This window comes from Haliotis rubra, unplaced genomic scaffold (genome assembly GCF_003918875.1).
Source record: "Haliotis rubra isolate DU_JTF1 unplaced genomic scaffold, ASM391887v1 Scf109, whole genome shotgun sequence".
Lineage (NCBI taxonomy): Eukaryota > Metazoa > Mollusca > Gastropoda > Lepetellida > Haliotidae > Haliotis > Haliotis rubra.
In genome coordinates, this window is record NW_025764992.1 from 568936 (window position 1) to 585664 (window position 16729).

The 16729-nt window shown below is 37.2% G+C and overlaps 1 protein-coding gene across 1 annotated transcript; it reads right to left on the reverse strand.

The window, feature by feature from the left end:
• Positions 1 to 4398: 4398 nt before the first annotated feature.
• LOC124282575 (pyruvate dehydrogenase E1 component subunit alpha, mitochondrial-like) lies at positions 4399 to 16061 on the reverse strand. The gene is given in 11 exon segments (XM_046718585.1): positions 4399 to 5560; positions 5562 to 5633; positions 6875 to 6983; positions 7888 to 8024; positions 8923 to 9171; positions 9541 to 9578; positions 9581 to 9631; positions 11060 to 11186; positions 11742 to 11915; positions 12263 to 12328; positions 15929 to 16061. Coding segments are annotated over 11 exon segments (1182 nt in total). The 5' UTR covers positions 15980 to 16061; the 3' UTR covers positions 4399 to 5452.
• Between the last annotated feature and the right edge of the window lie 668 nt (positions 16062 to 16729).

A 16729-nucleotide genomic window follows, 5' to 3' on the forward strand; every position in this document is an offset into this window, starting at 1 on the left:
TTTTAAGTCTCTAACATGGTGGTATACATGTTGTGTTTTAGTCTGTAACATGGTGGTATATATGTGGTATTTTAGTCTGTAACATGGTGGTATATATGTGGTATTTTAGTCTGTAACATGGTGGTATATATGTGGTATTTTAGTCTGTAACATGGTGGTATATATGTGGTATTTTAGTCTGTAACATGGTGGTATATATGTGGTTTTTTAGTCTGTAACATGGTGGTATATATGTGGTATTTTAGTCTGTAACATGGTGGTATATATGTGGTATTTTAGTCTGTAACATGGTGGTATATATGTGGTATTTTAGTCTGTAACATGGTGGTATATATGTGGTATTTTAGTCTGTAACATGGTGGTTTATATGTGTGGTATTTTTATTTTAGTCTGTAACATGGTGGTATATATGTGGTATTTTAGTCTGTAACATGGTGGTATATATGTGGTATTTTAGTCTGTAACATGGTGGTATATATGTGGTATTTTAGTCTGTAACATGGTGGTATATATGTTGTATTTTAGTCTGTAACATGGTGGTATATATGTGGTATTTTAGTCTGTAACATGGTGGTATACATGTGGTATTTTAGTCTGTAACATGGTGGTATATATGTGGTGTTTTAGTCTGTAACATGGTGGTATATATGTGGTTTTAGTCTGTAACATGGTGGTATATATGTGGTATTTTAGTCTGTAACATGGTGGTATATATGTGGTGTTTTAGTCTGTAACATGGTGGTATATATGTGGTATATTAGTCTGTAACATGGTGGTATATATGTGGTATTTTAGTCTGTAACATGGTGGTATATATGTGGTATTTTAGTCTGTAACATGGTGGTATATATGTGGTGTTTTAGTCTGTAACATGGTGGTATATATGTGGTACATGGTTTTAGTCTGTAACATGGTGGTATATATGTGGTATTTTATACATGTGGTTTTAGTCTGTAACATGGTGGTATATATGTGGTATTTTAGTCTGTAACATGGTGGTATATATGTGGTATTTTAGTCTGTAACATGGTGGTATATATGTGGTGTTTTAGTCTGTAACATGGTGGTATATTAGTCTGTAACATAGTGGTATATATGTGGTGTTTTAGTCTGTGGTTTTAGTCTGTAACTGTAACATGGTGGTATATATGTGGTGTTTTAGTCTGTAACATGGTGGTATATATGTGGTGTTTTAGTCTGTAACATGGTGGTATATATGTGGTGTTTTTTAGTCTGTAACATGGTGGTATATATGTGGTACATTAGTCTGTAACATGGTGGTATATATATGTGTGGTATATTAGTCTGTAACAGTCTGTAACATGGTGGTATATATGTGGTGTTTTTAGTCTGTAACATGGTGGTATAGTCCTGTAACATGTGGTGTTTTAGTCTGTAACATGGTGGTATATATGTGGTACATTAGTCTGTAACATGGTGGTATATATGTGGTAGTTTTAGTCTGTAACATGGTGGTATATATGTGGTACATTAGTCTGTAACATGGTGGTATATATGTGGTATTTTAGTCTGTAACATGGTGGTATATATGTGGTGTTTTAGTCTGTAACATGGTGGTATATATGTGGTGTTTTAGTCTGTAACATGGTGGTATATATGTGGTATATATGTGGTATTTTAGTCTGTAACATGGTGGTATATATGTGGTGTTTTAGTCTGTAAACATGGTGGTATATATGTGGTATTTAGTCTGTAACATGGTGGTATATATGTGGTGTTTTAGTCTGTCTGTATTTTATTCTGTAACATGGTGGTATATATGTGGTTTTAGTCTGTAACATGGTGGTACATTAGTCTGTAACATGGTGGTATATTTGTGGTATATTAGTCTGTAACATGGTGGTATGGTGGTATGTATATTAGTCTGTAACATGTGGTATTTTAGTCTGTAACATGGTGGTATATATGTGGTGTTTTAGTCTGTAACATGGTGGTATATATGTGGTGTTTTAGTCTGTAACATGGTGGTATAACATTAGTCTGTAACATGGTGGTATATATGTGGTACATTAGTCTGTAACATGGTGGTATATATGTGGTATATTAGTCTGTAACATGGTGGTATATATGTGGTATTTTAGTCTGTAACATGGTGGTATACATGTGGTGTTTTAGTCTGTAACATGGTGGTATATATGTGGTACATTAGTCTGTAACATGGTGGTATATATGTCTGTAACATGGTGGTATATATGTGGTGTTTTAGTCTGTAACATGGTGGTATATATGTGGTGTTTTAGTCTGTAACATGGTGGTATATATGTGGTGTTTTAGTCTGTAACATGGTGGTATATATGTGGTACATTAGTCTGTAACATGGTGGTATATGTAATATGGTGGTATATATGTGGTGTTTTAGTCTGTAACATAGTGGTATATATGTGGTGTTTTAGTCTAACATGGTAACATGGTGGTATATGTAGGTGTTAGTCTGTAACATGGTGGTATATATGTGGTGTTTTAGTCTGTAACATGGTGTAACATGGTGGTATACATGTGGTGTTTTAGTCTGTAACATGGTGGTATATATGTGGTGTTTTAGTCTTACTGTAACATGGTGGTATATATGTGGTACATTAGTCTGTAATATGGTGGTACATTAGTCTGTAACATGGTGGTATATATGTGGTGTTTTAGTCTGTAACATGGTGGTATATATGTGGTGTTTTAGTCTGTAACATGGTGGTATATATGTGGTGTTTTAGTCTGTAACATGGTGGTATATATGTGGTATTTTAGTCTGTAACATGGTGGTATATATGTGGTGTTTTAGTCTGTAACATGGTGGTATACATGGTGTTTTATATGGTGGTATATATGTGGTGTTTTAGTCTGTAACATGGTGGTATATATGTGGTGTTTTAGTCTGTAACATGGTGGTATATATGTACATTAGTCTGTAACTGTAATATATGTGGGTAGTCTGTAACATGGTGGTATATATGTGGTGTTTTAGTCTGTAACATGGTGGTATATATGTGGTGTTTTAGTCTGTAACATGGTGGTATATATGTGGTATTAGTCTGTAACATGGTGGTATATATGTGGTGTTTTAGTAACATGGTGTGGTGTTTTATATATGTGGTATATATGTGGTTTTAGTCTGTAACATGGTGGTATATATGTGGTGTTTTAGTCTGTAACATGGTGGTATATATGTGGTAATTTTAGTCTGTAACATGGTGGTACATATGTGGTGTTTTAGTCTGTAACATGGTGGTGTGGTACATTATGTAACATGTGGTACATTAGTCTGTAACATGGTGGTATATATGTGGTACATTAGTCTGTAACATGGTGGTATATATGTGGTATTTTAGTCTGTAACATGGTGGTATATATGTGGTGTTTTAGTCTGTAACATGGTGGTATATATGTGGTGTTTTAGTCTGTAACATGGTGGTATATATGTGGTGTATTAGTCTAACTGTAACATGGTGGTATATATGTAGGTACATTAGTAACTGTAACATGGTATATATGTGGTTTTAGTCTGTAACATGGTGGTATATATGTGGTGTTTTAGTCTGTAACATGGTGGTATATATGTGGTGTTTTAGTCTGTAACATGGTGGTATATATGTGGTGTTTTAGTCTGTAACATGGTGGTATATATGTGTGTGTTTTAGTCTAACTGTAACATGGTGGTATATATGTGGTACATTAGTCTGTAACATGGTGTAATTATGGTGTCTGTAACATGGTGGTATATATGTGGTGTTTTAGTCTGTAACATGGTGGTATATATGTGGTGTTTTAGTCTGTAACATGGTGGTATGTGGTATATTTGTCTGTAACATGGTGGGTATAGTCTGTAACATGGTGGTATATATGTGGTGTTTTAGTCTGTAACATGGTGGTATATATGTGGTTTTAGTCTTACATCTGTAACATGGTGGTATATATGGTATTTTAGTAGTGCAACATGGTGGTATATATGTGGTGTTTTAGTCTGTAACATGGTGGTATATATATATGTGGTATATTAGTCTGTAACACATGGTGGTATATATGTGGTATATATGTGGTGTTTTAGTCTGTAACATGGTGGTATATATGTGGTACATTAGTCTGTAACATGGTGGTATATATGTGGTATTTTAGTCTGTAACATGGTGGTATATATGTGGTATTTTAGTCTGTAACATGGTGGTATATATGTGGTAAATTAGTCTGTAACATGGTGGTATATATGTGGTATTTTAGTCTGTAACATGGTGGTATACATGTGGTACATTAGTCTGTAACATGGTGGTATATATGTGGTGTTTTAGTCTGTAACATGGTGGTATATATGTGGTGTTTTAGTCTGTAACATAGTGGTATATATGTGGCTAAAAGTAAATGGAACTGAGGAAGTAACATGTAAAACCAGAAAACACATAATAAATATTTTATTTGAAACTTCTGCAACACATACACAGTGGTAGTTATCTTATACAGAATCCTAATACTTAGTGTTGCTAGTAGTTGTCTGATGAGTCTCCAGACAGAAACAGACCACTCCTATCAACACAGTGACAGGTGAGCACATGGCTTCTTGCGATGTTAGTCACCATCCGCAGATATAGACATACACAGCAGATCTGTCTTCACTGGTCATATTACTTGTGCCATGGTACAAGTGTTAGTAAAGGGTAGCAGGTGTTAGTCCTGTAATACAGAATTAGGTTCTCTTGTGTACGTCAGAAATAGCACTACTAATGCATCAGATTTCAAAACAATGACACAACAATTCATATTGTTTACAAAGTAAATTACATCATATGGTGCCAATTAGTATCCCCTAAAATATTCCTGATATAAATTCCAGTCTATCCCAGTCACATTGTCATTGCTTTGAATTACACCCATGTACCATCCCAATGATACATCCTTAACCACCTTTAACCCCAAATATCCCCATCCATAACCCCATATGACCAACTCATCCACCCACCCATGCCAGTAGATATAATTAATCTATCCTCTCATCAAGGCCTTCACACAGGACAATCTGATCCTTGCCTCCTTCTAAGTCACACTTCCATCCCCGAACACTACCAGCTACATCTTCAGATTCTCCAACAGAAACACATCTACTACAATAACCATGGCAACAGTCCAAACATATATCCAGTTTGTTGTTCCAGTGAGTATTTATTTCACATGGCATCACTTTTGTAGACTTTGAATAGGTCACAAAATGAAGCACAGATCCTATATCCCCAGGTGTAAGACCTCCAACAAGTACTACGAGGTCACTACCTGGATCACACTATCAATCCTATATCCCCCGGTGTGAGGCAACTTGTTAGGAGTGAGACTCTCTGAGTCAGATGTCAGGGTAGTTGGGCCAAGTATCCACCCAATGTACAATTCCAGCATATCAAACAGAGAGAGACTCACTGCACCATGTGAGCACTATAGACATATGAGGGCCACATTCCTACTACCGGGTGTTGGCCATGATTGTGGGGTCACAGCCACGGACCTTCACGCCCTCGATGGGGCTCACGTAGATGTTATTGTACAGCTCCTCAAAGGGAAGTTCCTGATCCCAACAATGTTTTTGGCCTTCTCTGCAGAAAAGTGAAGCACTCTACTTCCTTCCTCACCTCAGTGTCCATTTTCTGCAACAACAAGATTGCAGAATTAGGCCTCACTTAATATATTTAACAGTTAACAAATTTATCACAAACCTATAACCATTTGAAAGCCAAAATATACATTTGTACATCCCAACAATGTTTGTTGTATCATGACAATTCAATGATTTTTCCTTTTTGATACAGAAAAGTGAAGTATGTTTGTTATATTTTTATAGTAACCTGTACAATTATTTAATAAAAGGCAAGGAATTGGTTTCTTCATTACATACTTATAGTTGTCAGGCCATATATATACTCATATATATAACATAGTATCATTTACAATGACAAAGGCAAATAAAGAAATATTGTATGTTTTGTGATTGTTCTTGAATTAGATTTAGAAGTGTTGCCTTTCAAATAACACATATCTGACATAGATTCAGTAATACAACTCAGCAACAAAACCTGAATATAAACAACAAACCATAAATACTTCCCATCAAAAGTTTAGACTCACTAGAGTAACTGTTCTAAACTAAAGTTTGCATATATTCCATACCATTTAAAAGTACTGTTTACACATAAACTGATGTATTGTAAACAAATTCATAATGTTGAAAACTAAAAGATTATTGACATGAGTTTAATAAATGATAAAAATCAGTGAAAATAGGTGAATTCTTAAGAAAACTTTACACCAAAACACAGCTGTTCACATGCACGATATTTGCACATGCTTTTCAGCAATTTGACACATGATCCACATGCAATTCATCTGTATAAAGTTTGCAGTTGGGTCCCCCAAGTTAGTGGAGAAATCAATCTTCGATGTAACCATATACATGTATATATATTACATAGATAAATAAAAACAGAATGCCTTTTTCTCCAATATGTTTCGTTCTTTACTCTTCAGGGAGATTGTAGCAGTTACACTATACACTTGGTATCTCTCTAATGTGTCAGTAGCTCTGCTGATGTAACACAAATTCCTGAAAAGGCATTAAAGTATTATTCTATTCTATACATAACATATAGTGAGTATTTTAAGTGAGTCTAAACTTTTGATGGGAAGTATATATGCTACTCAAAATAAGTGAGGGAACATCCACAATTGGATTGCTTAGTGTTCCTACACCCGCCAACAACAGCAGATTAACTTCAGTAATTTGTTAATATTGGGTGCTCTTTAACTTATTTGAGTAATATATGTCGTGACAAACATGCAGGTGAACAATGTTAGCCCAGTAGCTGAACTCATCCCCTTTTCACTGCTTTACCTTGAGTTCTTCCTCTGTAGCAAGACCTGAAGACAACAGTCTCTCCCTGAAGTTTGTAATGGGATCTCTCTTCTCTCTCACCTCCTGGATCTCTGATCGGTCACGGTAGCTGCAAGGACATTGAGTTGGTTTCCTTCTAAGTCTACCATTTCAGTGATTGAGTGAGTGTGTTGGATTTAATGTTACTTCGATCAGTATTCCAATAATATCACCATATGTCAACTTGATGTGGGATTAAAACAAATAAAGATGCAGGCATTATATGTTTACAATTTTGGTCAAACCCTTGGTGCTGACAAACCTCGAAACACAATTTGAACCGACAATCATAAGAGTTTCTTGTGTACCCAAGGGATGCACCTCTGCATATAGAATTGCAGGGGCTTACACAACTGAGTTGACCAGGCTCCCTCAAATACAGACTGAGTTTAGTTTTACGCCGCTTTTAGCAATATTCCAGCAATATCACGGCGGAGGACACCAGAAATAACATGATACAGATACCATTGTCTTATGCCCAAGCACTTGATCAACCTTGCAACATACTAGTAGCATTTCTAAAGTTAGAGAGAGAGTGAGTTTGGTTTTACGCTGCACTCAGCAATAGTCCAACTATATGGTAGCGGTCTGTACATAATCAAGTCTGGACCAGACAATCCAGTGATCAACAGCAGCATGAACATCGATCTACGAAATACAAAGAAATGCGTCAACCAAGCCTGGTCACCCGATCGTCACCCGTTATTCGCCTGTTGCATGGGCTACTGAAGATCAATTCTTACCAGGATCTTCATGGGTGCATTTCTTGAGTGAAAGGACTCTGATGATAGACCTCCATAAATAACATTTAGGTTTGACATAATGTCCAGCAGAGAACATTAAACACTGCTCAATATTTCAGACTTCAGCAGGGACCCCTCGGCCACCAAACACATCACCAGAAAGAAAACTGCCAATTCTGACAGACATTTGTTGAATGTGTATGAACCTAGCTTGGGACTTGAGGACTGTACCTGGTACCAGGGTCACTCATACTATGGCCGCTGTATCTATAGGTGACGGCTTCAATCAGGATGGGGCCATTCTTCAAAGCATAATCCTTGGCAAACCTTGTTCCTTCCCTCATAGCCAGGACATCCATACCATCAATCTGCAAGAGGAATAATACAACCATCAGATTACCCTGTGTTACACCCAGATCTTACATCTATCTACACATTACCTACAAGTGTTGCAAAGTTTAGAAGTGAGTGAATTCAGTTTTACGCCGCTTCTAGCAATATTCCAGCAGTAACACGACGCCAGACACCCGAAAGGGCTTCACACATTGTACCCATGTGGGGAATTGAACCCAGGTCTTCGGTGTGACGAGTGAACGCTTTAACCACTAGGCTATCCCACCGCCCTGCAAAGTTTAAGAAGCATACAAAGACCTTGAAAGAATTCAAGGATATGTTCAAACAATCCTAAATCTTCAAAAGAGATAACTATGTGATGACCCTCACTACACAGGTACTAAATAACTATATTTTGTGATGACCCTGCCAGAATGGTCGCGACAACCACAGGTACTAAATAGGATTATATTTTGTACAAAATGGTCATTGTGCCCATGTGGGAATCGAACCCGGAATGGGACGACCAAGACCATGGCTACCCCGCGCCCACAACCACACTGAATATTAGGTTCGAAAATCATGAACAAACTCAGTTGTTGTCATTGGTGGTTACACGCAAGTAAAGTTTCCGCTGAATGACAAATGGTTTCTAAGAAGATCTTTACATTAAGGAGGACATGCATGTTGAGAGAATTTAGGAGTATGATTATGGTGCAAAAATCCAATTGAGGTCAAAATTTCAAAATAAAAAGAAAGCATGTGATGATTCCAATACAAGTTTTAAAACTATTTGCAGAAATCAAACATTTTTTTAACACACTAAACAGCTCTAGTTCCATAAAGCTTTTTCATTAGAACATTAAAAAACTATGAAACCATAGTGGTATTGAACAAATATGACTTGTTTTTGTGATATACAAATCAACTCACCCATAATCCTGGCACATAGTCTCCGCGTGTGTAGTATGCAGTGCTGGCCGAAGCCCTGTCCACACTGGTGCCCATACCATAGCCATTGTTCTCACACACAAAGATGCAGGGCAGATTCCACAACTTGGCTATATTGAAGGTCTCGAACAGCTGGCCTTGATTGGCAGCACCGTCTCCATACAGAGCCACACAGACAGTGTTGTCACCACGGTACTTGGAAGCAAACGCTATACCAGCCCCAAGGGGTACCTGTAGGTTACAGAGGGTTCGCAGGTCATGGTGGAGTACAGATGTAGAAACATGTAGGTATAATATCAATAATTTATTCATTATATACTTCTCCTTATCATAGGTTCTTAGCCACAAATGTACATCAATCGTATAAAAATCAGATTGTAGTGCTTGTTGCTAAACAAAGATATCTACAGCTAAACAAAGATCTCTATGGCTAAACAAAGATATGAGAACATCTTATTTATGAAAATGTACACCACCCACCCAACACACACACACACACCTTAAAGCGACCAGGTTGCTTTTTGACAGAGTCAGATATCTATATAAACATTTGAAACTGATACTGACTGTTGTTTCCAAGACAATACTGATGAAACAAACCTGAGCTCCTACAATGCCGTTCCCACCATAGAAGTTGTGGCCGACATGTGCATAGAACCACCCTTGCCCTTGGCACAGCCTGAGACCCGACCTGCACAATGAATATACATTTTAACTTATTACCATAGTTTTAACCGGCACTACTGTTGCAAACAGATGTGAAGCATCTCCCATCTCCCTTCTTTAGTTATACAATGGAATCTGTCTATTACGGACAGGCCTGGGGCGTCGAACGACTCATTTGTCTGGATTATAAAGCAGTCCTCATTTGTCAACATTTGTCCATTACCGTAGATTGTCTTCTTCATCATCGTCTTCAGTTTCTTGGGCAGTAGGAAATCCACATTTCTGAAAGCACTTAGGAATTGTTGAATCTGTCGCCTCCTGCCAGGCAATGTTAATCCAACGGATTACATCCAATGCAGTCAGAGTCTTGCACAGTTCACCGTCATTTTCACTGTCCTCGATCCTCGATAGCAATGACTTAAGCATATGCTTTCTATATCGAGCTTTGAAGGCACGGATGATCCCTTGATCTAATATTAGGTTGCCAGGCAGATGTTGTGTTCGCTGGCAAAAAAGCATTAATATCTTCCGACGTGGTCATCTCATCTATCTGTTTACTTGCTCCAGCCAATCAGTGAATACAGCAGTATTCATCCAAGCCTTCTGATTGGCTATTCATGTCACGGAGAGGGAATTAATTAACCATTGAGAACAAAAGTAGCAGAGATGTTTATTCAGCCGACTCTTATTTTAGTGAGCTACGTCCGCTTTACAAAGCATTGTTCTCAAAGCAAGTTCATTGTTGCGACTGTTATTTTAGTCTGTTATCCATTATTCAGCCGACTCTTATTTTAGTGAGCTATGTCCACATTACAAAGCATTGTTCTCAAAGCAAGTTCATTGTTGCGACTGTTATTTTAGTCTGTTATCCATTATTCAGCTGACTCTTATTTTAGTGAGCTATGTCCACATTACAAAGCATTGTTCTCAAAGCAAGTTCATTGTTGCGACTGTTATTTTAGTCTGTTATCCATAATGGAGAGAGCCCGGATAATAAAGCAAGCTTTAATGATAAATTAAGAACAATTTTGCCAGGACTCAGAGAGTAGTCTGGATTATGGAGAAAACAGGTTTACAGGAGTTGACAGATTCCATTGTATCAGACATGTGAAGCAAAGAGTATCACCATTGATAATGAGAATCACACTGGATCACCATTCTTATAGCTATAACAGACATGAAAGCATACCACAATTCAATTCTCATAGTAATAACATAAATGTGAAGCAAAGATTACACACTGATAATATGAAGTATACTGGATAACCATCCTTATAGTTCTAACAGACACATGAAGAAAGATTATCACCATTCTCATAATGATAACAGACCTGTGAAGCATTCCATTTCATCATTCACATAAAATGGACGTGTGAAGCAGATTAGCATTATTACAACACCTATGTACATTTTCTCACTGAAGAAGTCATGTGACTACTGTACCAAGTCCTACCTGTGAGCTCTGACAGCACACCCTGCACTGGGACTCCCCTGACGAAGGTCCAGCCATGAGCCCTGTAGGCTGTGATCACCGAGTCATCACGGGTAATGGCACTCTCCATACCCACACAAACAGCTTCCTGTAACAGAACAAAGCCTTTGTAACTGTACACAGGAGATCAGTAACCTTGGCAGCACCACAATCAATAAACTAACCGGCAACAAACCCATACATTATTAGACCTTATATCACCATGCATCATCCTGTAATTGACAAGTAACACTGGTAACATGTGATATCCTCAAGCATCATACTGTAATTGATAAATAACACTTATAACAATAACACATTCTCCTGTATTTGATAAGTAACACTGATAACGAGTCATATCCCCAAGCATCATACTGTAATTGATAAATAACACTTATAACTATTGATATCCTCACACATTCTCCTGTATTTGATAAGTAACACTGATAACATGTGATATCCTCAGACATCCCTGTTATTGATAAATAACACTTATAACTATTGATATCCTCACACATTCCCCTGTTATTGATGAGTAACACTGATAACATGTGATATCCCCATTCATCATCCTGTAATTGATAAATAACACTTATAACTATTGATATCCCTCGTATTATGACATGATCAACACACAAGCAAAGGTCCAAGGACCTGTACTCACCTGGCCTGAGTAGAGGTGACAAAACCCTCGAATGATTTTAGATTTGTACAGGTTGCCAGCCACTGTCTCCATTCTGCGAACTGTCTGCATCTGTCGGTACATCTTGAGACCGTCCTCCCGGGAAAGTGTAACAGATGTAGCTGGCCCTTGCTCCAGTTTGTGCAGCTTGTATGACTGAAGGTAGTAGGGTGTAAAGACACAGTGAGGCTGTGATTTGATATGTACGATATCATGATAACCATTTGTATTTCCATCAGTACTTTCATTTTTTCAAAAGTACACATTCTCTCCCTTTTGCATGTGAATCATTTGGGTTTTTTTTATTTCAGACAGTGAAAATGTGATATTGTCCGGGAAACAGAATAATAATAACAGAAAGACAAAAGATGAGCTGTTGTCCATCATGAAAGCTTTTTTTGCCATATCTATCTGCTTGAGCTTAGTATTTAAGATATTGACTTTGATGACGTATCAGCGTTACTGTTATCTATCTCAAGAAATATTTGCTGCTGCCTGCTTACCTCCACCTGGAAGTTAGCCTCGGATGCGGTGCCATAACTGGAGCCTCGAAGTACACCAAACAGCCACTGAAACACAGGCAACAGGCCATGAAAACACTCAAGCATATCCTATAGCGGCTCCAGTACTCTTTACTGGTTCTATCAAGTACTTCAGTAATAAGTGATTATGTAAACATATTAATATTGAATAATGTTTCAAACTCAACAGCAAGTCAGTCTTTTGGAGCATACATATCCCAGTGTCGACGATAATATCATTTAAAGTTTTTACTTTACTAACCTTGAGTGATAAAGCATATATTCATCTATTTCACACAAAAATATCAAGTGTACTACAAAACTTGCATTGATGACATCGTATCGGCAAAACTGTTGCCGCTCTCCACATCCAGGGATTTTGTATGGGTTTTCGATGATGACGGAGCCATACTTTTCGCTCCGCACTGCGAGGGAGAGTTGTGATCACATGGCATCCTATTTATATACTATATAGAACAAACTTTATGGATAACAACGTCTTTTTATTCGTGAGTGCGACGTTTCGATACAGATTCTTGTACCGTTTATACAGCAGAGTTTATACAGTAGATTGGGCTTGGTGGATGAGTGCATCATAAGCGGATGGAATGAAGTATCCTTGGTCTCGGTTGATGGTGGGCTTTTGGCGTTTGATGTGGATGGCTTCGGTGAGCCATCCATGCCAAAAGCCCACCATCAACCGAGACCAAGGATACTTCATTCCATCCGCTTATGATGCACTCATCCACCAAGCCCAATCTACTGTATAAACTCTGCTGTATAAACATCTCATTATCATTTGTACATCATTGGCTTCCACGCCTGTCCTTTGTCTACTCTCTGGCTTCATCAGCTTTCTGCCTAGCCAATTATGTTAATTATGTTGTTTTCTTTGTTACATTGTTACATCCAGTATACATACACTTCCCCTTCTTCATGTTCCATTATGCTTGACAACGGTACAAGAATCTGTATCGAAACGTCGCACTCACGAAAAAAAGAAGTTGTTATCCATAAAGTTTGCTCTATATTGTACTTCCCAACTTCTAAAATGCCACTCAAAGAAGTTATTTATATACTGCCTAGCACTAGCAGACGACTGATCTTACTGAATTTTCGTTTGCTATTTTTTGTTATAACGGCAACTAATTTTGTTAATATCATTAACAACATAAGAAACCCCTTCTGGCGAGATGTTTTATCATCCTGGGCTCTGTTCCTGAATAAGCATAAGAAAACACGAAAGGATGCGTACTCACAGTATATATGGTATAATGATAATGTTAAGATTTATAAAAAATGCATATTTATTAAACAACGGGAGGAAGCCGGAGTAAAATATATCAACGATTTGATAGATCGGGAAGGTCAAACTCTTTCATACCTAGATTTCAAAAATAAGTACAATATTTCCTCCAATTATTTAACATTTCACGCGGGGTAAAAAGTCTTTGAATAAATATTTGAGCGAGCTTGATTATGGCGATAATACACCATTAACAGCACCATTACTACCATTTAACATTCGTTTTGCTCCTGAATACCAAAAGGGCTCAAAATATTACTATAATGTGTTATTAGGATCTAAGTTCCAGAAAACTTCAGCCAATCAACAATGGGAGAAAGAAATAGTAAAACAATATACAGATAGGGAATGGAGGAATATTAATGAAATTCCATTTCGATCAACTGATAGTGTTCAATTACGGTGGTTTCAATATAAAATTATTAACCGAATCCTTCCAGTTGGAAAATATTTGTTTAAGATTGGATACCAAAACTCTCCTATCTGTACAACTTGTCATAAGTTCATAGCAGATATTTGTCATGTTTTATGGAATTGTGAAATTGTGAACTCAATCTGGATTGAAGTCCAAAACTGGGTAAACAGCAAGGCGGAAATCAATATACAGTTTACTAAAGAAACAATTTTGTTGGGCTTTCCTTCTAAAAGAAATGACCCTTTAAACGTAATCTGTCTCGTAAAAAACCCCACAATTTTCAAAGTTTATGTTAAACGAGAAAAACTTTCCTTTGCTTCGATCCAGAGGGAGTTAACAAATTACTATAACATAACAAAAGCCATAGCTTACTCTAACTGTGATTACAACAAATTTGTTAAATTTTGGTCCAGTTGCCATAAGTTGTTTGTTTGACCAATATATTCAACTACTCTTTTCGATGAAACTTCGTTCTATCGATGCACAACATTGATCCAGTTGCCATAACTTGGTTGTTTGAACCACTCTATTCAATTACCTTTTTCGATGAAACTTTGTTTTTCGTTGTATGACATTAGTCCATCTGCTATAAGTGGTATGTTTTGAACAACTTTATTAAATTACTACTATCAATGAAACTTTGTTTATTGATGTATGGTCCAGTTGCCATAAAGCAGTTTGTTTCTTAACCACTCTATTCAATTACCCTTTTCGATGAAACCTGGTTTCTCGATGTATGGTCCAGTTGCCATACGCAGTATGTTTCTTAACTACTCTATTTAATTACCCTTTTCAATGAATCTTTGTGTATCGATGTATGACACTGGTTATACCACTCTATTCAATTACCCTTTTCAACGAAACTTTGTTTATCGATGTATGACATTGGTCCAGCCGCCATAAGTGGTATGTTTGAACCACTCTATTTAATTACTCTTTTTGCTGAAACTTTGTTTCTCGATGTATAGCATCGGTCCAGTTGCCATAAGCAGGTTGTTTGAACCATTTTATCCAGTTACTCTTTTGATGAAACTGCTTCTCGATAGATGACATTGCTCGTGCTGCCATAAACAGTCTGTTTTCAATGAAGCATATGTTAAATGACATATTATGTAAGACATGTATGATTTGCTGTACAACAAAAAAAAGTGGAATAAAAAAAACCAAAAAAACCCCCTAATTTTGCATCTGAAGTGGTATTAACGATCTCGGGTAAATACTATTGATGTTTGTTTGCATTTTATATAACTTAACTTCCAGATTTCCATTGTCAATAAAATTTCTCACAACAGCAACTGATGCACGGACACGGACAGCGAGGCGTGGCACTGTGTACATCAAAAGTACCCCTTCGTCACGTCATATGAAAGTTAATTTACATGACAGCATGATAGATACCGCGATCCACGAGTCAAGGTTATCCACGAATTTAAGAATATCTTAAAATGAATATCCTAATTTCAAAACGACACTCATTTGTCCAGAGACCATTAAATCACATAAAAAAATATCTTATGGCTTCTATTTTGTTAGACTGTTTGCAAACGATACAGATGTCTTCACTTAGTGTTCGCCATAGATGTCAGACGTCACTGACCACATTTTGTATGGCGGCAGGGAGTAGTGTTTCTTAGCAAAGCAGAACTGTCACTTGTGACTAGACAATACAAGGCCGTCAAGACATTTTGCTATGCATATTTGCAAATGGAACGAACGTGTGCAAATCGAATAAAAAACATAACGGATGCACTATGCATGGTCAAGGACATATATGTTACAAATTTCGGGACAACTAGCCAGGAGAATGTCAATGTCATATCACGATGATCGTCTTCGCGAGTCATGCTGTGCGCGAAAACAGGGGCGCAAAACTAAATATCCACGCATTTAATCCACACGTAAAGCCTCTCTCTCTCTAAACACTCACATTTCTTGAACCACCTGCCGCTTTGGCAAGTCTGGTGGATAAAGCTATCATTTTCTGGAGATATCACCGGTAATTTGTGACAAATATAACCGTGCAGATGGGCAACAGCGTCCTTGAGTTTCAAGGTCGAAAGGTACACAACTCTAATATCTTTCCACAAGACATACCACTAGTGGAAATGGTTCCTTGGCAAATGCAAAATATTGTTTTTAATTTAGATGGATTCAGACATTACAAGATTGATGTTTCAGAGAATATTTTGCCTTTTATCATTAGAAGATCTTGCAAGTTGACATTTACACGAATGAAGTGATAATATTTAGCCAAAACACAGCCACGATATCTGTTTCAAATGCATCACCATCAAATAACCATCTTCTGTTTGTTTCAGCTTTACCCACCAAACATCAAACATTGGTGAAGATTATTTTCATGGCAGTAAATGCATTTTCTTACTGACTTAACTATGAGTTAAGGCATACTGGAAGTTATTCGAACATTAGGTATAGTCCCACACCAGTGGTATATAGTATTTTATTACCAAATCATACATCAGTTCTTTGAATGTCATTTAGAAGTGATACACAAAGGGAAGAGAGTTTTATGGATGTAAAGATGGATTCGTAAAAACCGACATCTACTGTAGGCAACTGAATCTATTGTCCAGACCGACATCTATTGCACGTAAGTGAATCTATTTGTCCAGACCAACATCTACTGCACGTAAGTGAATCTATTTGTCCAGACCGACATCTATTGCACCTACTCATGTTATAAGTAGACCGCTTTGTCCTCACTGCA